The following is a 13035-nucleotide window of genomic DNA, read 5'->3' as shown; positions in this document are numbered from 1 at the left end:
ATCAACCGAAATTAAAATTTTTTGCAAACGTTCATTTTTTTTCCCTCCATGTCCTTTCTGGGACTCCATACACTCACTCACACACACTCAACATTTTTATTTATTTTGTTTTTATTATTCGCTTATTAAAATGAAATTTAGCAAAAGGACAAAAATAGTAAAAAAAAAAATTAATATGCATTTATTTATTTTTTTGCTTTGATGTTTGTATTAAAATGCTGCATGTTAAAATTATTTCCCATTTATAATGTGTATGTATAGGCTGTGTCTTTATTCTATTCACACATCTAGTGCACTACATAGGATGACTAAATCCCTTGCTTTAAATGGTATGTAGGGCACCTAGATATGGAGGATGAAGCGGTTTGGGACGCGGCCTCAACACCGCCTCTTTCAGCCAGGAGCAGCAAGCTCACCGTTAGCTATGTGGCTAACATTTTATGGTACTGCTGCTAATTAACAAAAATGTTTCATAATAAATAAAGCAAAATAAAAACACTGTCTTGTTGTCTCATGTAATAACTTTACTAAAAGAAATATATATATATATTAATCAAAACGACCCGTTATACAACTAACCGCCGAACCTATGGCTGTTACAAATGGCGTATATTAACCTTCATATGCGCCCTACGTAGGGCACAAAACAACAGCGTCCAACCGGCTACCTAGTGCACTACGTATCCTAAACAAGGGTATTTAGGATGCGGCAGCTAGCTAGTTAGCCATACGCAGGCTCTAGAATGTTCGCTAAATTCGTCTGACGCCATTTTACACAGACGGAGCTGCGAAGTTGTATTTTAAAAAATTATATTTTCACCGCAAGCTCTTGTTTCCTCTTGACGAGCTCCGAGAGCTCACGGCGAGTGTCGGGAATCTGCGGTGGAGTCGCTTTAGCATGCATCGCCATGATTGAACCGCCAGCCAACAACAACAAACAAGATGGCGACGGGAAGGCGTATATGCTGTTTCGTGCACCCGTTGCACATGGCGTCCCAAGGACCCTATTGGTAGTCATAGTATGTGCCTGAATTAAAATGTTGTTTCTTGGAGTGAAAATTACTCATTATCTCCTGTTATATTTGACATCGTGAATTTCTATATAACCATGTTCATGAATACTTCCTTTTAAATACATTTAGGTTTATATTAGATATATATATTTTTAAATCTGGCATATAAATATATACCTAAACTGTCTTCCCAATCAGCCTGCGACCGGAAACCAAGGGGTGTAGATTATTTGCGCATCAAAACATAACACCACACCTGTTTGTCTAACCAATCCCTTTGACCACTGGGCGGCGCTGCAGCTCTGTTTAATTCAGAGTTTTATTCCGTCTGAAAATCAAAGGACCAGAAAACCGGTTCAGTGACGTCACTACCATGGCAACAGGGTGTTGACCGAAAACTGAGGAACCAAGAAACTTCCCAAATCTGGAAATATCACCCATGTGCGGTAAGACTGAGTTAGTTAAACAAACAAATAGTTTAATGTTTAAGGCTGATTTAAATAATAAACAAAGAAAATAAATAAATGTTGTTTAATCTGCTTAAGACTGATTTCCTGACATTACTGTTTTGAGTGTGATATCACCACAATAATCTCACTGACACACAGGAAATACACCATTATTATCATTAGTATTTATTTGCTTGTTTAGGCATTTTAATAAAACCAAAATCAAGAACTACATACAACCCCGATTCCAAAAAAGTTGGGACGAGGCAATAAGAGGCTGGAAAAGTTAAAGGTACAAAAAAGGAACAGCTGGAGGACCAAACTGCAACTCATTAGGTCAATTGGCAATAGGTCATTAACATGACTGGGTATAAAAAGAGCATCTTGGAGTGGCAGCGGCTCTCAGAAGTAAAGATGGGAAGAGGATCACCAATCCCCCTAATTCTGCGCCGACAAATAGTGGAGCAATATCAGAAAGGAGTTCGACAGTGTAAAATTGCAAAGAGTTTGAACATATCATCATCTACAGTGCATAATATCATCAAAAGATTCAGAGAATCTGGAAGAATCTCTGTGCGTAAGGGTCAAGGCCGGAAAACCATACTGGGTGCCCGTGATCTTCGGGCCCTTAGACGGCACTGCATCACATACAGGCATGCTTCTGTATTGGAAATCACAAAATGGGCTCAGGAATATTTCCAGAGAACATTATCTGTGAACACAATTCACCGTGCCATCCACCGTTGCCAGCTAAAACTCTATAGTTCAAAGAAGAAACCGTATCTAAACATGATCCAGAAGCGCAGACGTCTTCTCTGGGCCAAGGCTCATTTACAATGGACTGTGGCAAAGTGGAAAACTGTTCTGTGGTCAGACGAATCAAAATTTGAAGTTCTTTATGGAAATCAGGGACGCCGTGTCATTCGGACTAAAGAGGAGAAGGACGACCCAAGTTGTTATCAGCGCTCAGTTCAGAAGCCTGCATCTCTGATGGTATGGGGTTGCATTAGTGCGTGTGGCATGGGCAGCTTACACATCTGGAAAGACACCATCAATGCTGAAAGGTATATCCAGGTTCTAGAGCAACATATGCTCCCATCCAGACGACGTCTCTTTCAGGGAAGACCTTGCATTTTCCAACATGACAATGCCAAACCACATACTGCATCAATTACAGCATCATGGCTGCGTAGAAGAAGGGTCCGGGTACTGAACTGGCCAGCCTGCAGTCCAGATCTTTCACCCATAGAAAACATTTGGCGCATCATAAAACGGAAGATACGACAAAAAAGACCTAAGACAGTTGAGCAACTAGAATCCTACATTAGACAAGAATGGGTTAACATTCCTATCCCTAAACTTGAGCAACTTGTCTCCTCAGTCCCCAGACGTTTACAGACTGTTGTAAAGAGAAAAGGGGATGTCTCACAGTGGGAAACATGGCCTTGTCCCAACTTTTTTGAGATGTGGTGTTGTCATGAAATTTAAAATCACCTAATTTTTCTCTTTAAATGATACATTTTCTCAGTTTAAACATTTGATATGTCATCTATGTTCTATTCTGAATAAAATATGGAATTTTGAAACTTCCACATCATTGCGTTCCGTTTTTATTTACAATTTGTACTTTGTCCCAACTTTTTTGGAATCAGGGTTGTAGTAAACATAAACGTAATATAATATAACAAAAACAATCTGCCTCTCTCCTTGTTTGTGTCTCTGTCTGTCTGTCTGTCTGTCTCCTTCTTTGTTTCTCTGTCTATGTCCCTTTTATACCTGTCTCTCTGTATAACTGTCTCTGTCTGTCTGTCTCCCACTCTGTCTGTTTCCCCATATCTCTCTTTGTCTGTCTGTGCCTCTCTGGCTGCCACTCTGTTTCTCTTTGTCCTTCTCTGTCTGTCTCTCTGTCTGTTTTTGTCCTTCTGTCTGTCTTTGTGTCCCTCTCTGTCTGTCTGTCTGTCTCCCTGTGTCCCTCTGTCTTTCTGATTGTGTCCCTCTGTCTGTCTGTCTGTCTGATTGTGTCTCTCTCTGTCTGTCCATCTCCCTGTGTCTGTTTGCATCCCTGTCTGATTGTGTCCCTCTCTGTCTGTCTGTCTGTCTCCCTGTGTCTCTGTCTGTTTGCATCCCTCTGTCTGTCTGATTGTGTCCCTCTCTGTCTGTCTGCCTGCCTGCTTGTCTGTCTGTCTCCCTCTCTGTCTGGCTCCCCATGTCTCTGTCTGGCTGTGTTTCTTTGTCTTTCCCTCTTTGTTTGTTCCCTCTGTCTGTCTCCCTTTCTCTTTCCTTTTCTGTCTGTCTGTTTTCCCATGCCTCTCTGTATATCTGTCTGTCTGTCTGTTTTCCCATGCCTCTCTGTATATCTGTCTCTGTCTTTGTTCCTCTTTGTCTGTCTGTCTCCCCATGTCTCTCTGAATATCTGTCGCTCTGTTTCTCTGTGTCTGTCTCCCCTGTATCCCTCTGTCTGTGTTCCAGTAAAAGACAGAATGAGGAACCCTGAGGTTCTGAGAGGAGACACTGGCTGTGAGTTTTCTACGGAACTGGATTTAAATCGAATTACTCCATTTTATAAACTCTCTGAATGTCCAGTGAAGAACGACGTTCTCTCAGGAGACTGATCTGTGTGTTACTGAAATATTTTAGAGGAACAGTTTAGCTGTAATTGAAATGTACACAATGTTCCCGTGTGTGTGTGTGTGTGTGTGTTATAAATCAGGCTTTAAGTTTCCCAGTTCCTCCTCCATTCCCACCAAATACCAAACTGTGATCATCAGTAATGTGGAGAGGAAAGGCTTCAGCTCCCAAGCCAAGCGTTTCACACACTTTACGGTACATTCATCTCACACATACACACACACACACACATACACGCAAGTCACGTAAGTAATCTGAATTTTTTTCACTGTTTTTAAGAAATTAGTCCCAGCTCAGTAAAAATCAGGTCCTTGAATAATTTCATCAGATCCCGTGTTTACGTTTGTAGAATGAGAATCCCGGTCCGGGCTCTTATTTGTGTCACACGTCCGCTGACACCTGCAGTCCATCCTTCTCAAAGAAAGGAACTGGAGGCTTTGCGTCAAAGGTGAGACTATGACATTAAAGGAACGGTTTAGACAACAAAATGTCCACAATGTCCTCTTCACCGCAGCTGTAGGCAGGACGTGTTCGGCGTCTCCATATTCTACTTTAGTTGTTAGTGAACTGGAGCTACAAGGCGAACGTAGAAGCCTGCTTCATTTAAAACCTGTATTTACACATTATACAGAGTCAAATCTACATCTACACACTGTAGAGACACATATAGGACACAGTGAAGGAGACACGGGACTGAACCCAGACAACGCTGGCTGCTGATTACTGAAGGAAGTCTAAAGGAAATCACTGTACACTGAATTGAAAGTGTGCTGTGAGTAATGACGGTGAGTAATCCAGGAAATAAAATCTGTCCGTGGGGAACACATACAACACTGAAAACGGTTGCTTACAAAATTCAGACAAGATGGCTGCCTCCATTAGGCTCTGTGAGGTTTGTAGATGACAGGAAGTCCCACTGCGTCCTAAACCACATCAGGAAGTTGGTGTAACATCACTGAATTCCCGAGCTTTAGTACATGGACGTTTCTGCAGTACTGTATGAAACTGTACAGTTTATGTACTTACAACCCCAATTCCAAAAAAAACAAAAGAGTGAAAAAGTTGTGTAATGCGAAAAAAAACAGACTAATTAGGTTAATTGGCAACAGGTCAGTAAGATGATTGGGTATAAAAAGAGCATCCCAGAGAGGCGGAGTCTCTCAGAAGTAAAGATGGCGAGGGGTTCACCGCTCTGTGAAAGACTGCGTGGGCAAACAGTGCAACAATTTAAGAATAACGTTCCTCAATGTAAAACTACAACGAATTTGTGAATCACATCATCTATAGTCCGTAATATCATTAACAGATTCAGAGAATCTGGAGAAATCTCTGTATGCAGGAGACAAGGCTGAAAACTGACATTGGATGTCTGTGATCTTCAGGAGACACTGCATTAAAAGCAGACACGTGTCTGTAGTGGAAATCACTGTATGGGCTCAGGAACACTTCAGAAAACCATCGTCTGTGAAAACAGTTCATTACTGCATCCACAAATGCAAGTTAAAACCAGATATAAACAATATCCAGAAACACCGCCACCTTCTCTGGACCCGAGCTCTTTTACAATGGACTGAGGCAAAGTGGAAAACTGTCCTGAGGTCTGATGAATCAAAAGTAGAAATTCTTTTTAGAAATCATGGACACCACGTCCTCCAGTCTAAAGAGGAGTGGGACCATCCGGCTTGTTATCAGTGCACAGTTCAAAAGCCAGCATCCATGATGGTATGAGGGTGCATTAGTGCACATGGCATGGGTAGCTTGTACATCTGGGAAGGCATCATTAATGCTGAATGATATATACATGCTTCAGAGCAACATGCTGCCATCCAGACAAAATCATTTTCAGGGAAGGCCTTCCTTCTTTCAGCAAGACAATGCCAAACCACTTTCTGCACATATTAAAACTGCATGGCTCCATAGTAAAAGAGTCCAGGCGCTAAACTGGCCTGCCTGCAGTCCAGACCTGTCTCCCATTTAAAACATTTGGCGCATTATGAAGCGCAAAATACAACAAACGAGACCCCAAACTGTTGAGCAACTGAAATTACAGTATACAACAGGCAAGAATGGGACAACATTTCTCTTTCAAAACTACAGCAACTGGTCTCCTCAGTTCCCAAACGTTTACAGAGTGTTGTTAAAAGTAGAGGTGATGCAGCACAGTGGGAAACATGCTCCTGTCCTAACTTTTCTGAAACGTGTTGCTGACATCAAATTCAAAATGAGCATCTATTTTTCAAAAAAAACAATAAAACTTCTCAGTTTCAACATTTGATGTTTTCTTTGTACTGTTTTCAATGGAACATAGGGTTTCCATGATTTGCAAATTATCGCATTCTGTTTTTATTTACAGTTTACACAGAGTTCCAACTTTTTTGGAATTGGGGTTGTATTTCACTGTGATTTTCTGCTTTACAATCTTTATTATTTTTTTCCTCCACGTATTTGTTTTTCTCCACAGGCTCTCAGAGTGAGCCGTAAACCCCAGAGAGGACCTCCAGCCCCCAACACCTACAACCTGCAGCGATCACTGCTTCGGCAGCACGACTTCAACAGGGATTTCTCCAGAATATTCCACCGGCCCATCATCGTTCAAACACCAAGCACACCCCAGAAATCACCAGCACCAAACCAGTACAACGTGAGTGGGAGAGAATCCGGTTACAGAGGGGGATAAAAAAAGGAAATGGAAGTCATATCACTTTAACGGATTGATTATACAAACTAAAAGTTAAAAAGTATTGAAAAATAAATAATTTAAACTCTCAAATTCATGCGTTTTCTAACTCTGTGACTTCAATGGTCCAACAAATCTGAAAGAAGCTGTTCATTATTTTTTCTGTTGCATGGCTATTTATTAATCTCTGCATTTCGAAGTTATTTATGATGTTTAAACAGAATCCGTACTGATTTCTGATGTCCTATGAGTCTTGTCATGCATTACATTTACTTTAATTTAAAAAACAATGCCATGAAAAATTAGTGCGACTTCTTCAAATGAACATGTGGAGAATTTCGTTTAATTTGAATGCTTGACCCTACCCCTAACCCCGCCCATTAACTGAAAACCCTTACACACACCCATACACACAGCGTTAATACATCATAGTACAACAGAATAGCACACAGTTGCATAGAACAGAACACGACACAACCAGTCAGAACACAGCATAATAAAGTGCAACGTGACAAAAAAGCCCAATAGAACAGAACAGAATTGAATAGAGTACAACTGAATGGAATAAAACACTACAGAATGAGAACAGAACGCAACAGAACACTTGAGAACAGTTTGAATACACTATAGAAATAGAGTATAATTTGAATAGAATGGAACAGAAGAGAATAGAAGAAATCAGAACACATTAGAACAGAAAACAAGAGAATAGAACACAACAGAGTACAGTAGGGCCGAGCAGAATAGAATAAAATTCTACAGAATAGAATAAAACCCTGTAAAAAGACAACAGAGTGGAGTGGAGTGGAATAGAATACACTCCAGAATATGACACAACACTATAGCAGAGAGTAGAATTAAATAGTATAGAATAAAACACTGGAATAGAATAAAGTAAAATTGAATAGGATAGATTAAAACACTGTAGAATAGCATAGAGTAGAATAGAATAAAATAAAACACCACAGAATATGGCAGAACACTATAGAACAGAGTAAAATTGAATAGAACAGACTAAAATACTTGCTAAAATACAGACTAAAAGGACAGAACATTGCAGAATATTGTAGATCAGAACTGAATATAATAGATTAAATACTCGAGTAGATGGCAGAATGCTACAGAATAGAGTTATATAGAATAAAGCACTCCAGAATATGACAGAACACTATAAAATAGAGTAAATTGAATAGAAGAGACTAAAATACTTTAGAAACGGACAGAACACTACATAATAGAGGAGAGTAGAACTGAATAAAACAGAATAGAATAATGCATTCCAGAATATGGCAGAACACTGTGTAGAGCAGAATTGAATAGAATACATGAAACCACTATAGAATAGAGTAGAATCAAACAGAATAAAACACTACAGAATATGATAGAACATTATAGAATAGACTAAATATTACCGAAAAGGACGGAACACTACATAATAGAGCAGAGTATAATTGAATAGCACAAAATAGAATAATACACTCCAGAATATGGCAGAACAATATAGAGTAGAGGAGAATTGAAGAGGATAGACTAAAACAATAGAGGGTAGAGTAGAATTGTATAGAGCAGAAGAAAACACTGGAATTGAATAGAGTAGTATTGAATACAATATATTAAAACACTATAGAATAGAGTGAACACTACAGAATATGACAGGGAACTATAGAATAGAGTAAACTTGAGTAGAGTAGACTAAAACACTAGAATAGAGTAGAATTGAAAAGAACGGAACAGTACAGAATATGATAGAACACTATAGAATAAAATAGAGTAGAATTGAATAGAATAGACTAAAACACTATAGAAAAGGACAGAACACTGTGGAATAGAGTGGAATTGAATAGAATAAAACACTACAGAATATGACAAAACACTATAGAATAGAGTATATTTGAGTAGAATAGGCTAAAAACGTTATTGAAGAGGACAGAACACTACATAATAGAGTAGAGTAGAATTGAATGGAGGAGAATAAAACACTGGAATTGAATAGAATAGACTAAAACGCTATAGAAAAGGACAAAACACTACATAATCGAGTAGACTTGAATGGGACAGAACACTAAAAGGACAGAACACTACAGAATATTGTAGATTAGAACTGAATATACAAGATTAAACACTCAAGTATATGGCAGAACACTATAGAATAGAGTAAATAGAATAGAATAGACTAAGTATTACTGAAAAGGACAGAACACTACATAATAGAGCAGAGTAGAATTGAATAGAACAGAATAGAATAATACACTCCAGAATATGGTAGAACACTGTAGAATTTAATAGGATAGACTAAAACAATAGAGGGTAGAGTAGAATTGTGTAGAACAGAAGGAAACACTGGAATTGAATAGAGTAGTATTGAATACAATACATTAAAACACTATAGAATAAAATGAAACACTACAGAATATGGCAGGGAACTATAGGATAGAGTACTACTTGAGTATTCTACTTGAGTAGAATACTGTCAGCTAAAATACTATAGAGTAGAGTTGAATAGAATGGAACAGTACAGAATATGATCAAACACTATAGAATACAATAGATTAGAATAGAATAGACTAAAACACTACAGAAAATGACAGAACACTATAGAATAGGGTGCATTTGAGTAGAATAAACTAAAACTATAGAAAAGGACAGAACACTACATAATCGAGTAGAATTGAATAGGACAGAACACGACATAATGTTGTAGAGTAGAATTGAATATAATAGATGAAACACTCAAGTATACGGCAGAACACTATAGAATAGAGTGGAACTGAATAGAATAAAGCACTCCAGAATATGATGGAACACTATAAAATAGAGTCAATTGAATAGAATAGAATAAAATACTTTAGAAAAGGACAGAACACTACATAATAGAGTAGAACTGAATAAAACAGAATAGAATAATACATTCCAGAATATGGCAGAATACTAAAGAGCAGAATTGAATAGAATATATTAAACTGCTATAGAATAGAGTAGAATTGGACAGAATAAAACACTACAGAATATGATAGAACACTCATCTCATCTCATTATCTGTAGCCGCTTTATCCTGTTCTACAGGGTCGCAGGCAAGCTGGAGCCTATCCCAGCTGACTACTGGTGAAATTATAGAACACTATAGAATAGAATAGAGTAAATATTACCAAAAAGGACAGAACACTACATAATAGAGCAGAGTAGAATTGAATAGGACAGAATAGAATAATACACTCTAGAATATTTCAGAACACTATAGAGTAGAGTAGAATTGAATAAATAGACTAAAACAATAGAGAGTAGAGTAGAATTGTGTAGAACAGAGGAAAACACTGGAATTGAATAGAGTAGTATTGAATACAATACATTAAAACACTATAGAATAGAATAGATTGAAACACTACAGAATATGACAGAACACTATAGAATAGAGTAAACTTGAGTAGACGAAAACACTATAGATAAGGACAGAACACTACATAATAGAGTAGAGTAGAACTGAATGGAGTAGAATAAAACACTTGAATAGAAGAGTACAGTTGAATAGAATAAACTAAAATGCTGTAGAAAAGGACACAACATCTCATAACAGAGTGGAATTGAATAGAGTAGAATAAAGCACTACAGAACATGACAACGCTGGAATAGAATTTCATGAAATATAATGGAATAGAACAGAGTAGAATTGAATGGAATAGAGCATAATTAAATAACATAGGATAAAACACGGCAGAACATGACAGAAATCTATGGAGTAGAATAGAATTGAGGTGAATTGAATAAAATGTAGTGGAATAGAACAGAGTAGAATTGAAAGGAATAGAGTAGGCTAGGATAAAACACTAGGCAAGGACAGACCACTGTGGAATAGAATAGGAGTGGAACAGAGTAGAATTGAAGAGAATTTGAATATGTTTCATGGTGTAACTTTACAAATCTGGCTGTTTATAAAACATTGAGAATGTTTAGACTTTAAAACTAAAGTATTGGAGCTGCAGTGTGACTTCAGTACTGAATGTATAACAGTCGCGTGTGTGTGTGTGTGTGTGTGTGAGCAGGTGTGTTACAGTGGAGTGGAGGTGAACTCAGTGGTATCAGCCCAGTGTGCTTTTCTGTCTAAAACCGGCCGCAGTGGTGTTTGTCCTCCTGCACCGACAGGACCTTCGCCATGTCAGTCATTACACTGAACTCACCACTCATTCAGCAAACCTCACTGAGCCACGTTACAGCCTGAGGATAAAAAAAAATAAATAAATGACGGCTTGCTGACGTTCATTCATAAAAAAGTGTAAACTGTCAAATTACTGAGGTGTTCGAGGAATAAAACACATCAGGAAAGTGCAGTTTTGGGAAAATAATCAACTTCAGGCTGGTGGTAGCAGTTACGTCCCTCTCTCTCTCTCTCTCTCTCTCTCTCTGCAGGTCATTACAGTGTGAAGGACGCGGCGATACAGAAGACCCCTACAGTCCCCTCGTCCTGCTTCAAGTCCACTTCTGCCAGAATACAGACTCTGGTGAAGAGTGAAGGTCCAGGACCAGGATCCTACAGTCCCTATAAAACTCCAGAACCTGTCAAAAGGACTATCTTACCGTAAGCTGTGCACACTTGTTGGTGTCTGACACACTTTCGGCCACGCCTCCTACCTGAGCATGACGCCAAACTGTTTTGACGCTTCCATTGTGTCTCAGTGTTCTTGTGTGTGTGTTACAGGAGAAGGCATTATTTAGGACTCTCAGCACCTCCTCTGATTCCTCCTAAACCCCCCCCACTGCCCGGACCGGGTCAGTACGACATTGTAAACCACACCACCGGACCTCCCAAACACCTGATGGCAAGCACTGCGTTCGTGTCCGGGACACGTAGGGAGACGCACCACACCAGAGGACACGGCGTCCCGGGGCCAGGTGAGACTCATGGTCTCCATGTGAGAGTGTCTCTTTCAGATAGGAGAGTCTTTATCTCAGGAGCTAATGCATTGCCTACCCACAGAGCCGCCTGCTAATTCAAACGCAACGATAATAATGTCAGCTAAACTACGTTAAATATGCTAATCTACGAGTAAATGTCGCGCACTCGTTCGATACGCCTCGATGAGCATCACATCCATAGACAGTTTAGCTCATAGGATCATTAACACATGTTTAATTTTTATTTCTACTGATTCCGATATGACACTGTGTGTTTTGAAGTTGTTAAAATGATGTATATTTTCTGTATCTTTTAGGTTCCTATGAGCCAGATGTTCCTACAAAGCGCTCATTCCTCTACAATCACGCAAACATGTGGATACCTGCATAGAGAGGAGCTTTCAGGAGACGTACATTATGGGATACAGACTTTACACAAATTATTTAAAAACTGAACTGTTTTCAGAAATTGAGCTTCATATGGCCATGTTCCATGAATTTATTACACATCAAAATCTTATATTATATTGTTTGCTTTTTATTTCGTGACTTGATTTATCATGTTCCATATTCATAAGCGTTTAGGAGGAAGAACAAATGGTGACTTTAGTCAATTTTGAAAAGGCATTTTGTTCACTGAACGACTAACTGAGTAATTAAATGAGTAACTAGCTGATCAATTGAGTAACTAATTAAAGCCTGGCGTGCACAGGCGATTTTCTGTCGCTTGGTCGTGCAACTTTTTGACACAAGTGAAAAATCGCTTCAGGTGCGGATATTTGCAACAGCGATTTTTTTTGTTGCTTGCGACAGATCACAGGTATCAAACATGCTTGATATTCTGCGACAAAAAATCACCAGTTGCTGACTTGTTGCAGAGATATCGCCACGTGTGCGTGTCTTTGCGATAACGAAGCGATCATCTCCAAAGGCTAAGCAAATCCCCACCCACGAAGTAGTCACGTGATTTCCAGGTGACTTGCATCCCCCTCCCCAAATTACCCACTGGTCGCAGATAACGCACACATACAGCTACCCGAGAGGGGAAAGTTGCGTCCAAAAATCGCAATACGCTTGCAACGAGAAGTCGCCTGTGTGCACCAGGCTTAAGTGACTAAGTAACTGACTGACTGAGGAACTAACTGACTAAATAACTGACAGACTCACTGAGTAACTAACTGACTAAGTAATTGACAGACTCGCTGAGTAACTAATGCCGCTTTTCCACTACAAACGCGGCTGAGCCGTGCCGTGCCGAGTCGAGCTGAGTCGAGCTGAGTGGGGCTGTTGGAGTTGCATTTCGACTACAACCGCGCTGAACCGTGCTGGCTGGAAGTGGGTGGACACATTGGGTGGAGTTAGCGAAAGTGGGTGGACGTCA

At 39.3% G+C, this 13035-nt stretch overlaps 2 protein-coding genes across 4 annotated transcripts in view; one reads left to right on the top strand and one right to left on the bottom strand.

Moving 5' to 3' along the window:
* meaf6 (MYST/Esa1-associated factor 6) overlaps window positions 1-950 on the bottom strand; it is a 47645-nt gene extending 46695 nt beyond the window's left edge. For both annotated transcript variants that reach the window (XM_060915367.1, XM_060915368.1), the window contains exon 1: window positions 821-950. In XM_060915367.1, the coding sequence (XP_060771350.1) occupies window positions 821-910 (90 nt within the window). In that variant the 5' untranslated portion in view covers window positions 911-950. The remainder of the gene's footprint in view (window positions 1-820) is intronic.
* A 431-nt stretch (window positions 951-1381) lies between these two features.
* stpg1 (sperm-tail PG-rich repeat containing 1) lies at window positions 1382-12174 on the top strand. 2 transcript variants are annotated; one of them, XM_060911446.1, is made up of 9 exons: window positions 1382-1459; window positions 3932-3979; window positions 4173-4285; window positions 4440-4538; window positions 6552-6731; window positions 10805-10916; window positions 11169-11337; window positions 11458-11651; window positions 11972-12174. In XM_060911446.1, the coding sequence occupies exons 1-9, from the start codon at window positions 1453-1455 to the stop codon at window positions 12043-12045; spliced, it is 996 nt and encodes a 331-aa protein (XP_060767429.1). In that variant the 5' UTR covers window positions 1382-1452; the 3' UTR covers window positions 12046-12174. The 2 variants fall into 2 exon arrangements, with proteins under 2 accessions (XP_060767429.1, XP_060767437.1); XM_060911454.1 differs by lacking the exon at window positions 4440-4538.
* Window positions 12175-13035: the final 861 nt, after the last annotated feature.

Source organism: Neoarius graeffei, chromosome 2, assembly GCF_027579695.1.
Source record: "Neoarius graeffei isolate fNeoGra1 chromosome 2, fNeoGra1.pri, whole genome shotgun sequence".
NCBI classification, from domain to species: domain Eukaryota; kingdom Metazoa; phylum Chordata; class Actinopteri; order Siluriformes; family Ariidae; genus Neoarius; species Neoarius graeffei.
This window is presented reverse-complemented; position numbering and strand designations above follow the sequence as displayed.

What these genes read in the sequence shown, in the direction of transcription:
- stpg1 (XM_060911446.1), top strand. An exon ending in TCTGAGAGGAGACACTGGCT is followed by an intron (nt 3,980 to 4,172) that starts GTGAGTTTTCTA and finishes GTTATAAATCAG; the next exon opens with GCTTTAAGTTTCCCAGTTCC. An exon ending in CAGCACCAAACCAGTACAAC is followed by an intron (nt 6,732 to 10,804) that starts GTGAGTGGGAGA and finishes GTGTGTGAGCAG; the next exon opens with GTGTGTTACAGTGGAGTGGA.